Genomic DNA, 16,061 nt, shown 5'->3' on the forward strand with positions numbered 1-16,061 from the left:
ATAATACATACAAACAGCACCGACACACTATAAAATGTAGTCACACTCAACTATCTTGTTAATGGTGAAGGCACAAACCACTAATGGTAATACTTTAAGGCTTACTCACCATCCTTCCTCGTTTCCTACTTATTATTACACACAGAAAAGACGTCTGGAAAATTTGTTTGTCGGCACAAATATTTTGTTAACGTATCCAATATTTCTTTGTTACGGAGACAATAAATAAAAGGATTAATCATAGGAGTAAAAACAGCATACAACAGAGATATTAGCTTATTCGCATCTACTGACTTGGCTTTTTTTGGTCGTGCGTACATAAAAAGTGTAGTTGAAAAGAATATGGAGACCACTGTTAGATGAGAGGCGCATGTCGAAAATGCCTTTTGTCTTCCAGCAGAGGATGATATTTGTAAAATTGTGTAAATGATACAAATATATGAAATAGCAGTCACCAATAATGGGATAAGGAGAATAACCAGAGCTAAGATGAAGTCCACCAACTCAGCTAATGACATGTCTATACATGCAAGATTAAGAACTGGCGAGATGTCGCAGAAAAAATGGTTGATGATGTTCGGGCCACAAAATGATAGTTTGGATATAAAATACACTTTTATAATAGTTATTGTAAATCCGGACACCCATGAAGACAAAGCCAGTTGAATACAAAGCTCTTGGTTCATAATTTTAACATAATGTAATGGATGACAAATGGCAACGTAACGGTCAAACGCCATAACCGCTAAGAGAACACATTCTGTGCACATAAGAGAAATGAAAAAAAAGAGCTGTGTCATACAACCGGAAAAAGAGATGGTTTTCCTCTTCGTCAGAATATTTACTAGTAAATTGGGAATGGTGACTGAGACGTAACAAATTTCAAGGAAGGCCAGGTTGCTTAGGAAGAAATACATGGGCTTTTGTAGTTTGGGATTAAGTTGTATAGTGGTAACAATAATGATGTTTTCAGATATGGTCAGGACATAAATAAGTAAAAAAAAATAGAAAAAGAATGATCTGCAGTTCAATTAAAGATGGAAATCCACGCAGAAAAAATTCGGTGACCTCAGTTTTATTTTTAGACTCCATATTCTGTAGAAAAATATCCATATGCCAATGGTTTGTTTACTCCACTAAGCAAGTGTATGTTTTTGCCTGATACTCCTAAAACATGCACACACACAAACATACACACAGATGCACCCACACATACACACACGCACGCATGCACACACACAAAGATGCACACACACGCATAGATGTACACACACAGACACACATGCATATACATCCCCCTCACACACACACAAACACACACAGATACAGACACATACACACACACAGATGCACACACACACACACAGATGCGCGTGCACACACACACACAGATGCATACACACATAGCTGCACACACAGATGCGCATGCACACAGACGTACACACCCACAATCTTTAAACAGAAAGTCATCATTTAATTATATATTTTCCATAAATAATTACACATTGGGTCACTGAACTACCATAAGCTTGTTCATATTTATATCATTAAAAACTTGCAATATGGTAAACAAGAAGTTGCCACTTTTGGTGCAGTTGTTTGGTTTAAGAAGGTTTTACACAGGCAAAACAGCTTTTGTGGTAGTTTTGCACTAAGGTATTTGAACTCAAAGACATAAGTGGATTAAAAGGTTATAGAAACATAATGGAAGGACATATAACTCTCCTTCATGTTGGATCCACTTCTGACTTTGACTCTTAAACTGCATCAAAAACAGCAGCACCATATACTTCCTCAAATAATGTTCTATGTGACACCACCATTACTAAATACATAGCAACGAACAAAAAAAGAATTCTCATGTACTATGTGTGTTATTTATCGTGATATTATAGGAAACTACATTGAGTAGATTCTGGTTAATTTTAGCTAATTATTGAGTTTAATTATGATCATTTATGATCCCAAATGTATTCGTAGAAATATTTTGCTTTCTGTTTTTTTCTCTAAATGTAGATTGTGAGCCCCACATAGAGCTCACTATGTACATTTTTCCCTATCAGTATGTCTTTTTTGGAATATGGGATGGAAAACCATGCAAACACAGGGAGAGCATACAAATGCCTTGCAGATGGTTTTTTTGCGCTTGGCGGGATTTGAACACCAGGACTCCAGCGCTGCAAGGCTGCAATGCTAACCACTGAGCCACCGTGTGGCCCCCATTTTGCTTTCTGTTTGGAATTAGAATACTTAAAATTCTCTGATGAAGAATAAATGTTCTGAATGAAAAAAAATGATTCTGTAAATTGTAAATGACATCAATGAAGTTATTTACTATAAAATGATGAATTAAAAGGTTCCCAAATAATTGTGATACTTTTACAAATGTGTATGGCATCTAATGCTCTTATGTGCTCTAATAATATCTGAAAATGTGTGTGCATAAGGATAAGAAAGAGCAAAAAATCCTTAAAGTTACCTTTGTATAGTCAATAAGAGTGAATGAAGAGTTCAGGAAATGAATGAATATGACAAAATATTAAAGCTGATGAATATATTTACAGATCCTGACTCCTGTAAATGACGGTTCATACTGATCATCTTCTATTCTTTGGAGGCGCCTTATATTGGTTGTCAGTATATTATTGGTAGAAATCCCATGATAACCATACGAGAGATGCAGAATTTTTTTCACATATGAACTAATGGGACTAATTAAATCTAGAGAAAACTAGAACATAACTTATCAGTTAAAAATAATCAAATTTTAGTATTTTGTCTTTATGTGGCTTTAGCTACATATGTTGTAACATTAAAATGGTAATACTAATGGTAATACATTTTACTTATCTCTTCATAGACACTGAATCCATTTGTCAGACATGTTTGTTTTGTTTTTTTCATGAACTTTTGTTGTTTATAGATGATTATTATTTCTGATATATAATTTACATGTTTTACAGGCAATGGAAAATAAAGGAAATTGACCAAATAAACAACTACAAATATTTTACATGCGTTTTTCTCAAAATGGATTCAAAGTGCAGTGCAACGGTTAACCAAATAGTATTTGCCCTATCCTATGTATAGAGAGGGTGTTAGTTGCCCCAAAAACTAGTGGAGAGATAAGTCTTGAGTCTTATTTTCAAGTGGATGTTTGAGGATTTGATGTTGGAGAAAACCTTGTTCCTAAAAGATAATGCCCATCAATAACTACATCCAAGATTTACCCTTTGTCCGAATTTCTTAGAGTTGTATCTTCTATGGATAGAGATGATGACTGTGAAAGTAGCCTTCATGCCATTGAACACAGAACTCCAATCATGTGAGCTTCCATTTTGTTAAGATTTAGCTTTAGCCAGCTGGTACCATTCTTAAGACTCAAGATAGGAAATTGACTCCCGACTTCTAGTATCAGTAATGTAAAAACAATGTCACAAAGCTAGAAAGTTATTTGTATTATAAATGTGCAAAATTCTATGCATAGTATGATACCTCCAGATTGTCCACAATATGTCCACATTCATTCCTATAGCATGAAACTTCCACAGTTTGTCATAGCTTCAGTATATAAATATTCTCAGTATTCAGACTTCTTTAGTAACATACCATTCCACAGAAGCCAGAAGACAGCTAGGACAGGAGACAACAACATACAGGCTATGGGATAGAATCTGTAAAAAAGAAAAAAATCAAATTTACAAAATCTTAATTTGTTCCAATTAGGGTTGTGGCATCAGCTGTGGCCCCTTTAAGTCTGCAGGGTCTACAGAGATGAATTCCCCTTTAAGAAACTGCGTTTTAAATTATGTGATGGTCCGGGTCTTTATAATCCCCTCCATTTCTGACTTCCATGCCGGCTATTGGTTTTAACCTGGTTTTGGACCTTGCTCTGTCATTAAATGTTTGTCTGGTGAGTTGCTTGCAATTCTGATCTCTGGCTTTTGCTTGCAGTTAATCAATTTGTGGCACATTTCTCTGTGCTGTCAACTCCAGTCTGGGATCCTGCCAAGTCCATCTCCAGCACTAGGAGCTCTGGTGAATATGTCCTGAGACTAGCTTTGGCTTATACTGGGTGTGTAGCTGTTTGGTTACGGTTACTCCGCTAGTGGTTGTTAGTTTCGGTTCTGGTGCTTCTCTCTATTCTGACTATTCTGGACCCTGTACCTAAATCTGAGATCCTAACAGAATAGCAGGCCCAAAAAACTTTACCTTAGAACACCTCTAGTGTCTGGTGGATCAGATGCAGGGTGTGACTCAGTTTGTACAAGATTTAGCCCAAAGTGTACAGGAACAGGAGCAGGTTCATTCAAATGTTTCTAGCCATGGACAGTTACCTCTTGAACCTAAATTTAACCTCCCTTTCTGGAGATAGAGAACATTCTTTAACTTTTGCAAGTTGTAAGATGTTCTTCCGTCTGAGGCCTCATTTGTCTGGGACTGAGAAATAGTGAGTGGGAATAATTATTTCCCTCCTAAAAGGAGATCCACAATCTTCGGCCTTTTCTTTTGGTCCTCAGGCCCCAGAACTGAACTCTGTGGAGAGATTTTTTGATGCCTTAGGCCTGTTGTATGATGAGCCAGATCTTCAGGCAGTGGTCGAGTCTAACATGTTGTCCTTGCGTTAGAGACACCATGAAGCCTAGGAATACTGTTCTGAGTTTCACAGGTGGTCCGTTGTATCACAGTGGAATGATCCTGCTCTCGTTTATGCAACAGACTCCCTCAAAGTTTTGTCGGTGAATTATCCACAACCAGTCACCTTGAATGAATGCATGAAGCTCGCCATTCATTTGAAAAGACGCCTACGTGACTCTTAGAGTGAATGTTTGACTGGTACTGTTTCCATCTCCTCTCCAGTCTCCACTCCTGAACCCACTCCAGAGCCTATGCAACTTGGTTCTGATATGTCCCCGCAGGACAAAGGAAATTTCCAGAGACGATGAGGCTTATACTTCTACTGCATGGAGGCTGGACGTACTCTGACTGTCTGTCCCAAATGCCTGGGTTCTGGAAACTTCAGCTTTCTTTAAGCTTAGTCTCTGTATTTGGTAATGCCTTTTGGTCTAAGTCAGGGGTAGGGAACCTTCGGCTCTCCAGCTGCTGTGAAACTACAACTCCCAACATGCTCTATTCATTTCCATGGGAGTTCCAAAGACAGCAGAGAAAGTATGCATACTGGGAGTTGTAGTTTTGCAACAGCTGGAGAGCCGTACGTTCCCTACCCCTGGTCTAAGTAATGTGCCTGCAGTTTTCCAGAACTGATATTTTTGGCAGTTTGTAATTGTGTATTTGGATGACATTCTAATATTTTCCTCTGACTGGTACACTTACATCAAGTATGTCAGGTCTGTTTTTCAGATTCTTCAAGAGAACTGCTTGTTTGTTAAATTGGAAAAACGCCTTTTTGGAGTGCAGGAATTGTCATTGCTGGGTTATATCTTTTCCTCGTCCATCCATATGGATCCTGCCACGGTCCAGGCCATTAATGAGTGGACTTAACACATCTCCAGAAATGACTACTCAAAGTAAACTAATAGTCACAACTTTTTTTAAAAAAAATCTCGTTTTCCAGTTTATTAATGGACAATGATGCCCATTTCTATTATATTAGAATTATAGAACATAACTGAAATTACAAGAACATTTTTAATGAAACCACAATGGCGCTATTAGCTAACTGGCAAATCTCCAAATGTAGATGATACTCAGTTCCCAGAGGTGGATTGTAACAGTATTTAAACCATCCGTGCTTACTCCTACTGTCATTCACAGACCACCTACTACTATTTTCATCTACCTATTTTCTGTAGTAATTACAACAAATATCTTAAAACTCCATCTAGTAGACCATGTCTATTATACAAAATTGTACAACTCAACCTAAAGACAACCTAAATAGTGAGTACCGGTATATATTTTTCTTCTGAGACAATCTAACTTCTTTATAGATTCTATCCAATCCATAAACCACTTAAGTCTGTATGACTAAGATACATATTTGTTATATTTCTTGATTCTGCAAATATTCATCACTTGTAATCGCTGTAATTTATAATAGTTGAATTTATGAGGCATTAGTATCTACAATAGTCATATAAACAACAGCAATCGAAGAATAAGCTGATAGTGGTGGGCTCCAGCATTACAACTGAAAACTAAGGTCTTGGTTCAATAAATCATGTTGTATTATTCCAGAAGACCCAGTGAGAAATGTTATTTTATCATATATTCATCTATCTTATATTTCTTTATATTTATAAAGACATACATACACAAGAATTTATTGGAGGGATCATTGCAAACTAGACAAACATGCAAATAAGGCACAATAACTGGACTGAAAATATATTAAACATATCCTGAGAATACAGGTCTAGCCGCACTGGTGTAGCAATACATCACTTTTTTTTCTGTACAGCAACACCCCTGCCTCCTGCCGTCCAGGAAATCATGGCCCATTCTGGTAAGTGGCCACAGTTTGCTACATAGCCCCCTGCCTCCTATGTAGGGAAAACTTTGAAGAGTTTGCAGTGTCACACCAATCCAATACTAAACTGTGACCCCTTGTAAATAGTGATGCCCTATATTGCACAGCCACAGGTTAAGAGTGATGTATGTGTTAAATGTTTTACCCTGTCCAACCCTGTGCATTATTTTATTTAGAAACAAGTACAACTCTTTATTTCTTTAACAATACAGATATTGTGAACACAGCAAACCTTACAAGAGTAAAAGAGTTTATCATTCTTGGATTTTCCAATGTCAAGGAGGTCCAGTTGACTTTGTTTGCTATTTTCTTGGTCATGTATATCCTGACATTCGCACAGCATGCAGTTATTATTGTGGTTATCCACTTAGATCATCATCTTCATACCCCTATGTATTTTTATCTCATTAACCTCTCATTTTTAGAGATAGGTTACATCACTGTTACCGTACCAAATATGTTGTCCAACCTGTTGTCAAGTACGAAGACAATTTCTTTCAATGCATGTTTTTCCCAGTTGTACATTTTCTTCTTTTTAGGTAGCACAGAATGTTTTTTGTTGACTACTATGGCATATGATCGATATCTGGCTATCTGTAATCCTCTGCATTATAATGGAATCATGAATAGACAAACTTGCATTAAGCTAGCAGGAGGTTGCTGGTTGACCGGCTTCTTCTCTCCACTTATTCCGACCACTTTTACTTCTCGTCTCCCCTTCTGTCGCTCCAATGTTATAAATCATTTCTTCTGTGACTCAAACCCACTGTTAAAACTCTCATGTCAAAACATCAACACCATTGAAGTGATTAATTTTATTTTGGGTTCACTTATTCTACTAACATCCTTCTTGTTGACCATGACTTCGTACATCAAAATAATCTCCACCATATTGAAGATCCCAACTGCCGATGGTCGTAAAAAGGCATTTTCTACTTGTGCTTCTCACCTTATAATTGTATCTATATTTTATGGCACCACAATCTTTACATATGTCAGACCAAAGACCCTGAATTCCTTCAACTTCAACAAAACGGAGTCTTTAATTTACTGTGTCATCACCCCTATGATCAATCCCATGATCTATAGTTTAAGAAATAATGATATAAAGCAGGCGCTGAAAAAAAATGTAAGACTAATAAAGATAAATTTTTAGGTGCATATATATAAAAATGATGGCCTCTTAGCAGTAGTTAAATGGGCTGTTGATGTGTTGTGTATTTATTTGACCTCTATAAAAGCTACAGATGTGTCCTTCATTACCTATTAGAGATGAGCGAACAGTAAAATGTTCGATATTTGTTTCGAGTAGCCCCTCAATATTCGACTACTCGAATCAAATATCGAACCCTATTATAGTCTATGGGGGGAAAATGCTTGATCAAATTATACTTACCAAGTCCACGAGTGAGGGTCGGGCTGGATTCTCCGAGATGTTTTCTCCTTGCAGCATTTGCACTACAAGCGGACATGCGCAGTCGGCTCTGCCCAGGCCCGATGACTGGCAGAGTGAATTCAGAGCCGGAAGACACCGCGGGGAAGCTGCACGGAGAAGACTTCTAAAGGTAGGAGAAGATCAGCGTTGATTGGCCGACTGTATAGCATTCGGCCAATCAATGCTGGTTCTGCATCGAACTTTTACATTCGAATAGCGAGTGGTACTCGATCAAGTACGAGTATTTCGGATACCGTAGTATTCGATCGAATACCTACTCGATCGAGTACTACTCGCTCATCTCTATTACTTGTGTCTTAGCTGACATGGTTAGTTGTGTTTATTTCAAATTTAAGGGTTTATGTAGGGATGTAAATGTATTTACAGTGTGTTTAGGACACTGAATAAACATGCTTACTGTATAGCAGACGGCCCTCCAGGACCCCAATGATTCACTTTATAAAGCAGTGCAGAGGTCTTATTCCTTAGCCTGTCCTGATGCTGCTTTGCCTCCCTGTGATGTCACTGACTCTTCTCTGCTGTAACTGCATAGAATAAAACAGAGATGAACAAGTGACATTTACAAATCATTAGGGTGCCAGCCTTTAGGTGGCAATGCACTTATGTCACAAAGAACGCCACAGTGTGCCTTGGAAGTGGCAGCTGATGCTGGCCTGGACAGGAGTGTGGACAGGTGAGTAAAAATTATTGTCCACTATCTATTATTATTATTTTTATTATTATTATTATTTTTTGGATCTAAGGGTCCATTCACACGGAGTAATGCGAGGCGTTTTTTGTGCTTATTTTGTGCTTATTTTTACGGCCATAAAAAGACGTTTCCATTGAGTTCTATAGTAAAATACGCCTGTATTTTTACGTCCGTAATTTTACATCCGTAAAATAACGGACGTAAAATTACGAACGTAAAAATACAAGCGTATTTTACTATAGAACTCAATGAAAACGTCTTTTTACAGCCGTAAAAAAAAGCATAAAATAAGCACAAAAAACGCCTCGCGTTACTCCGTGTGAATGGACCCTATCAAAAACTAAAATATGTCTGAAGCGTATATCTGATATACATATCAAACAATGTACAACTTTTAAAACATACCTTTAACCACTTCAGTACCGGGCCAATTTGTGGTCCAGGACCAGACACATTTTAGGTTTATTATGTATGTGCAGTTTTGAAGTCTGTAAAATTTTTCTCATATGTCTTAGTCAACTAATTTTTGCGTCTTTTTTCGGGGACACATAGGGTTTTATTTTTATGTTATTTTTATTTTCAAATGTGTTTTAATTTTTTTTATATCCAGGAAAATATAAACAAAATAGGAGGGAAATTGTGTCTGGTTTTCAATTTATAATTTTTTTTAAATTTAATAACACAAAGTGTCACTGAAAAACTTTATAAGGCTGCATTCACACAGAGTAACGCCAGGCGTCATTTGTGTGTAATTTGTGTGTCTTTTACGGCCGTCATAAAACGTTTACATAGAGTTCTATAGGAAAAGACGCCCGTCATTTACGGCCGTCATTTACGGCCGTCATTGTAATGACGGCCGTAAATGACGGCAGTAAATTACGGGCGTCTTTTCCTATAGAACTCTATGTAAACGTTTTATGACGGCCGTAAAAGACACACAAATTACACACAAATGACGCCTGGCGTTACTCTGTGTGAATGCAGCCTAAAATAGTTTTTCCTCTCCGTTACGGTAATTTTTATTTTGTATGGTGTTGTAAGGGGCGGGGCTATAACCTTTAATAACGGCATTTTATTAGCGTATTATTTATTTATTTTTTATTATTATTTTATTTACATTTTTTAAAAACTTTTTTATTATATTTTTATTTTATTTTTTTTCCAGATTGTGTCCCCATAAGGTGATAAGAGACCTTTGGGGACATCTGATCACTTTTTTTTTGTACTTGAGGCTGATTTCTCCTATAACTGGGGCTGGTACATTTAACCTCAGTTACAGGAGGAATACAGACTCCTGCACACTGTATACACAGTATGCAGAGCTGATCTGAGTCCTGTAGGACCCAGCAGCTCTGGCAGGACACTGCTCCTGGCAGATCACGTGTCCGCCGGGTCAGAGGGCAGCTGAATTATGGCTGCGTCCATAGCCGTGTATACAGCGCTCATTGAGCGCTGTATACACAGCGATCGAGAAGGCAGGGGAGGTAATAAATCTGCCCTGTCTTCTCTCTAGGAGCTCCGGCTGAAGTTACAGCCGGCTCCTAGTGAAAGCAGCTACACGATCTCCGTGCAGCTGCTGTGTTCTGGTGGATGTACAGGTACGTCCTGGCAGAACTAGGCAACCACTTCCCAGACGTATATAGTCTATGGGCGGTCCGGAAGTGGTTAAGCATTGAATGGCCAGTATCATACTTGGGGATGCTTTCTTGCACAAAATCTTGTAAAATTTCTAAACAAGGAGCATAAAATGAATACTGCTAAATCGAAAGAAAATCTTCAGGAAAACCAGCTGCAGTCCATAAACAACTAAAGTAATTTCCAATGAAAACAGTACATTCATTCATAAAGCCAAAACCATTAAAGGGGTAATCCCATGTACATAATCATAGCTATATTTTAATTTGTAATCTCTTCCCTTCATCCCCCGGCATAGTATAGTGGATGTCGATTATTTAAAGGGATCCTATCATTAAAACAGAATTTTTCATCTTCTTCAGGAACGGGCTCTTCATGCGTCTTCTTCTGGTGCTGGTGGTCAAACTTATAGGCCTTACAAAGTAAGTAAGCGTCCATTTTCTTGTTGCCTATTGGCATGTACAGTCGGCTCTGCCTGAGACCTGAGGCCTAGAACTTTGATCACCAGCGCTGGAAGAAGACGTGTGAAGAGCCCGTCCCTGAAGAAGATGGAGGTGGCACTGGAGAGTTCTCTCACAGCATTGGGGATGCCTCCAGTCCTGTTTGAGCGCTGTTGCCCGCCACCAGTGCTGCGAGAGAATTCATTTGCATACCAACGAAAACCGTGATTTATACCGAACGGCGGCGCAGAGAAGACAGCTAAAGGTAGGAGAAGAATAGCCTTTCTTAAGGCTACTCCTACGTGTTAGTTAGCAAAAATAGTGTTTAATGATAGGATCCCTTTAAGCATTGTGACCACTCAGTAGCTGATTGCCATAGCCCTGGGTCTCTGATATATTATACAGCAGAGACCTGATGCTAATGCTCACGATCAGTGCCCCCACTGATCGTTGGCAATAACTCCCTGATGCATTGCTCAAAGCTGACTGAGGCACTATTTTGCCAGGGATCTACTGCGCCCTGAGCAAGATCTGACGTTGGCGTCCGTTAATGGCATTGCCATTCTAATGCATTGTATTAGTGATCACACTCCATGGGGTTCAAGACCCCTAGGGGGTCTAAAACATGCCAGCAATTTAAAAAAAAAAAGTAAAAAAATATTGAAAAATATTAAATAATTCAAATCACCCCCTTTTCCTACAACACATATAGAAGTACTTGAATACTGTGAAACACATACACTTTACAAATCCCTAAGTCCAAAAATGCCCCATCTACAAATTTCTAAAAATATTTTTCCTATACAGGAAACACCGTAGTGAGAAAAGAAAATGAAAAGTGACGAACCACCGCTTTTTTTTTTTTTTTTTTGCTGTTTTTCATCTGGTAAAAATTTGAATAAAAAGACATTCCACAAAATTATATAACTAAAAAGTACACATGACCCCGCAGAATGAGATGCTGTATTTCTACTGCACACAGAAAAAATTATGGTGACTTTAAGAGAAAAATTTTGGGGGAAAAGTTTTAGATCTTTCTTAAGGGGTTAAATGTAAATAAAAGTATGTAAATTTGGTATCCCCAGAATCGTACCATAACATAAACTACATGTGACATGTGATTTTGGCTTCAGATTAAACGTTGTAAAAATGAAGTCTGTAAGTCCTCGTTCACATCTGCATCAGTAATCTGTTTGGGGGTGTCCGCATAAGTACCCCCCGAATGGACTACCAAAGGCATTTGCAAGCAGACTGCAGTGAAAGCACATGGATCTCCATAGACTACAATGGGGACTGTGTGCTTGCTCCAAGATCTCCGCAGGGAACATGCGGACAGGAAAGTAGTTCACAATCTACTTTTCTGTCCGCATGACTCGTGTGCAGATCTTGCGGCAAGCACACAGACCCCATCATAGTCTATGGGGTCCATGTGCTTTCACTGCATACCACTTGTACATGCGTTTGGTAGTCCGTTAAGGGGGTCCCCATGCAGACTCCCCGAACAGATTATCAAACACAGATGTGAACCAAAGGTAAGAAAGTGCACTTTTTCTCCAATTCTGAATTTCTTCCAGCTTCCCAGTACATTGTACAAAATAATAAATCATACAATTATGAAGAACAATTTGTCCTGCAAACAGTAAGCCTTAATATGGTTCTGTGAATGGAAAACCCCCCCAAAATTATGGGGTTTGGGAGGTGGGGAGTCAAAAACAAAAATCAAAAAATGTCACTGGCGGGAAGAAGATAAAGAAATATGCCATGACTTTTGGATATGGGATGTCCCTCATTCCTTCCTAAAACCACCCAAACTACGGTAAATATTGACTTTGAATAAATGCACAAAACAATTTATTTTGGGTGTCAAAATGACCACAGCTTTATTAAACTCACAGAAGTAAAATAATGACAGAAGGAGTCAAGTGAAGTGCTAGACCATTGGGATTTACGAATACTGTGAGATCCCCAGCTGTCTGACATACAGCACTCGGCCAGACAGCAATAAATAAATAAAGGGGGTGGCACACTCCAGCTTGCAATTCTAGCAGAGCCAGTACTCTTTAAGGGCACCAACGACCCTGTGCTTAACCCCTGTGCCCGCCCCTGGATGACGTTACTATTACGACATCCTTCAGGCTGGCCATTTCTAAAGCTCAGCCTGTTCACCACCATGAGGTTTAACCTCCTCTATTAGTTAAAATAAGTCCACAATAACTTACCTGCAACTTCCACCTGACTCCTCAACCGCAAAAGTAAAGCTGTGACAGTTTATCAATGGACCATGTGACACGTAAGACTTTATTACACACGACTGACTAAATAATGGCAAACCCCCGACTCACAAAGAGTCATCCTACAGCACTCAGGAGAGGAAAAAAACCCTGTGGAGGAAACCTCTAGGGAACCATGGCTGGAGGACGGCCCTTCCCTTGGGCTTAGAAGGATAATGCCCAACAATAACTCATCACAGTCATCTCATAATTGAATATATAGAGCCAAATACACAATTACAGTAACAAAGCAATGATACAATAATACATTAGACAGGAAAATGTGAAAAAAAAAGTGTAACATAGTGATGAAAAGAGGGTGGACGGGCGGGTGGGAAACACTTCATCCAGGACTTGTGATGAGAAAGAGGATGAAGATGGGTGAGACAGGAAGTGACATCTATTCCTAAAATCCTCCCTCCCTACAGTAACACACTAAGCACTATATACTAAAGCAGAATATACACAGATACAGTATATACTCCTAAAGCAGAATATACACAACTATGTACTCCTAAAACAGAATTTACACAGATATATACTCCTAAAGCTGAATATACACAGATATATACTCCTAAAGCAGAATATACACAGATATATACTCCTACAGCTGAATTTACACCGATCTATTCTTAAAGCTGACCCAGTCTGTATAAATCTACACAACGATTGCACGAAGAAGAAACTACAGGAGTTATTGGTTCCCCCATCCCAAAGTCATGTCCCCCTTTTGTTGATGGCTCCGGGGTGTCTTTTCTGTGGGCAACATGTTGTACCCTCATGGTGTCTTTAAAGACATGCACTCCTAAAACTATTAAGTGGGCTATCCTGGGTTGAATATGTGGGCAAACTGCTGCTTGGGCACACAGTGGGGCTCACGAGGAGCACTGTGCTTTTTAGCCATTGAAGTATAGATTTAGATGGACTATCTAGACGCCATGTTGCTTTTGCGGAGTTCTAGAGGGGCCAGTAAATTGGAATTTCCCAATAGGTGACCCCATTTTGTAGGGGCAATTTTAGGGTCTCTGCAAATGTGATACAGTATGTTGTCCAAAAACCAACAATCTAAATCTGCACTTCAAAAGCACATAGCATTCCTCATATCTACGCCCTGCTGTGTGCCCAAATGACAGTTTATGCTCACATGTATGACACTGTTGTACAAAGGATACTGCACTTAACAATACTGTATGTGGATATTAAATTTCTGCTTGGGCACAGCTGGGAACAGAAGAGAAGGAGTGATAAGTTGTTTTTTTTAGGTCATGCCACTTTTACAGAGCCACTGAATTGTCAATGAAGTGGAATCTGCAGACATATGACCCCACTTGGAAATTACACCCCTTAAGGGATTTACCAAGCGTGTGTTGCATTCACTTATTTTCCAGAAATTAATATGCAGCTATTGCAGTGAAAAATAAAAATTGCAAGCGAGACAAACACTCCAAAAACTGTTAAGTGGGTATCCTGGGTACCACTGCTTTTGGAGCATTCATCTTTGATACAAGCTGGGCACAACATTGCGCATGGCTTATTCCTGAGTTGTGACATTATTCCATCAGTTGTGACATTATTTTTGAAAATTAAATTATAGCAATACTTAGGGGTTGAAAATGCTCACTTTACCCCTGGATAAATTCCTTCAGGGGTGTACTTTCCAAAATGGGGGTTATGTTTAAGGGAATTCCACCTTACTGGCATTTCAGGAGCTCTGCAAAAGTGTGATGACATCCAAAAACCAAACACTATACATATGTGCTCCAAAACCACAAAAGCACAGCGAATGGTGAAAAGTCAATATGTAAGCTGTGCGGAGTGAACTGGGAACACTAAATTTCCTATTGGTCACTCTGGGGGTCACTTCTGGTGTCTTTTCCCTTGTAACATCTACATTTCGAACATCTACATGCTTGAACAAAGCGTATATCAAAGTAAATTCTGGGATTTATGTCAACTAAAGGAGGGCCTGAAATGTAGAAATCTCCATAAAATAATTTTGCAATTGGAAGCACAAAGGATACATAGGCTTCAGAGTATGAGTGCTCAAGGGATTGCAGGATTCACTTATTCTGCATTTCTATAAAATGGATGTGGAAAAGTTTCATATTATTCATTAGAATATTCTATAATTAAAAGTGATTTATTATTGGTGATTTATGCTGTGTATGGACCACTCACTCTTGAGGAATAATTCCCTGAATTAATAATTATCGTTTTCTATGTTATATAATGTGCATAAGGATGCCTAACTTTAGGGTATATTCACATGGAGGAAAAAGTGGCGGAAATCTTTTCCGCCTTGTGAACATTCCGTGCGGCTAGCGGCTCCTGTTTAGGCCTGAATGAATGGGAATAAACAGGAGTGTGTCTCGAGCCACGGACACAGAGGCTGAGTCAGCGACAGAATACGTGGCAAGATAGGTTATGTCGCTTTTTTTTCCGCTACTAGCAAGCGGCTCCCAGTGAAGTCAATGGGAGTCATTTTTGCAGGTGGATTTTGAGGCGGATCGACAGTGCATAAAATAAATGACTATATAGTTTAATATACCGTGTTTGTCAAAAAATAAGCCCTACCATTATTTTTCAGGATTTTTGGAATATGTCCAAGCCCTACTCCGAGAAAAGCCCTAGCTACAGTTCATTAAAAAAAAAAAAGTGTCCAGCCAACTATACATGTAAAAAAGTTAATAGAACACAACAGAACAGATAATAGACGCCTCATCAAGGAAAGCAGACACCCCCAAAAGAAAGAAGACACCCCCAAAAGAAAGAAGACACCCCCAAAAGATTTGCAAACTCTAGAGAATCGCACATTGACTTTTAGAGAGCTTTCTGCACAAGATGGCACTAGTGAGAAAGTTCTCCACAACAGTAAGGGTTGACTACCTATATTGCTGGTTTCTCACACACAGATCGGGTAGTGCCGTTGGTATGACTACATTATGGCTGCCTTCAGTCACCAGGGGGAGCCAACTGCTATACTTGGCTGCAGTGGAACTCTACTGCAATTGCAAGGGGCTTGACACAGTAGTAACGCAGATCTGTGTGTGAGAGCCCATCCACCATTAGTACTGGCCAA

At 38.9% G+C, this 16,061-nt stretch overlaps 1 protein-coding gene and 1 pseudogene across 1 annotated transcript; one reads left to right on the top strand and one right to left on the bottom strand.

Annotated features, from left to right (window-relative positions):
- Positions 1-125: 125 nt before the first annotated feature.
- LOC142189587 (olfactory receptor 6B1-like) lies at positions 126-1,092 on the bottom strand (annotated as a pseudogene).
- Positions 1,093-6,453: 5,361 nt separating this feature from the next.
- Positions 6,454-7,646, top strand: LOC142189588 (olfactory receptor 6M1-like). Its single transcript, XM_075262197.1, has 2 exons — positions 6,454-6,466; positions 6,667-7,646. Exons 1-2 carry the CDS (start codon positions 6,454-6,456, stop codon positions 7,644-7,646), a joined length of 993 nt encoding a protein of 330 aa, XP_075118298.1.
- The last annotated feature ends 8,415 nt before the right edge of the window (positions 7,647-16,061 follow it).

This window comes from Leptodactylus fuscus, chromosome 1, assembly GCF_031893055.1.
Source record: "Leptodactylus fuscus isolate aLepFus1 chromosome 1, aLepFus1.hap2, whole genome shotgun sequence".
NCBI classification, from domain to species: domain Eukaryota; kingdom Metazoa; phylum Chordata; class Amphibia; order Anura; family Leptodactylidae; genus Leptodactylus; species Leptodactylus fuscus.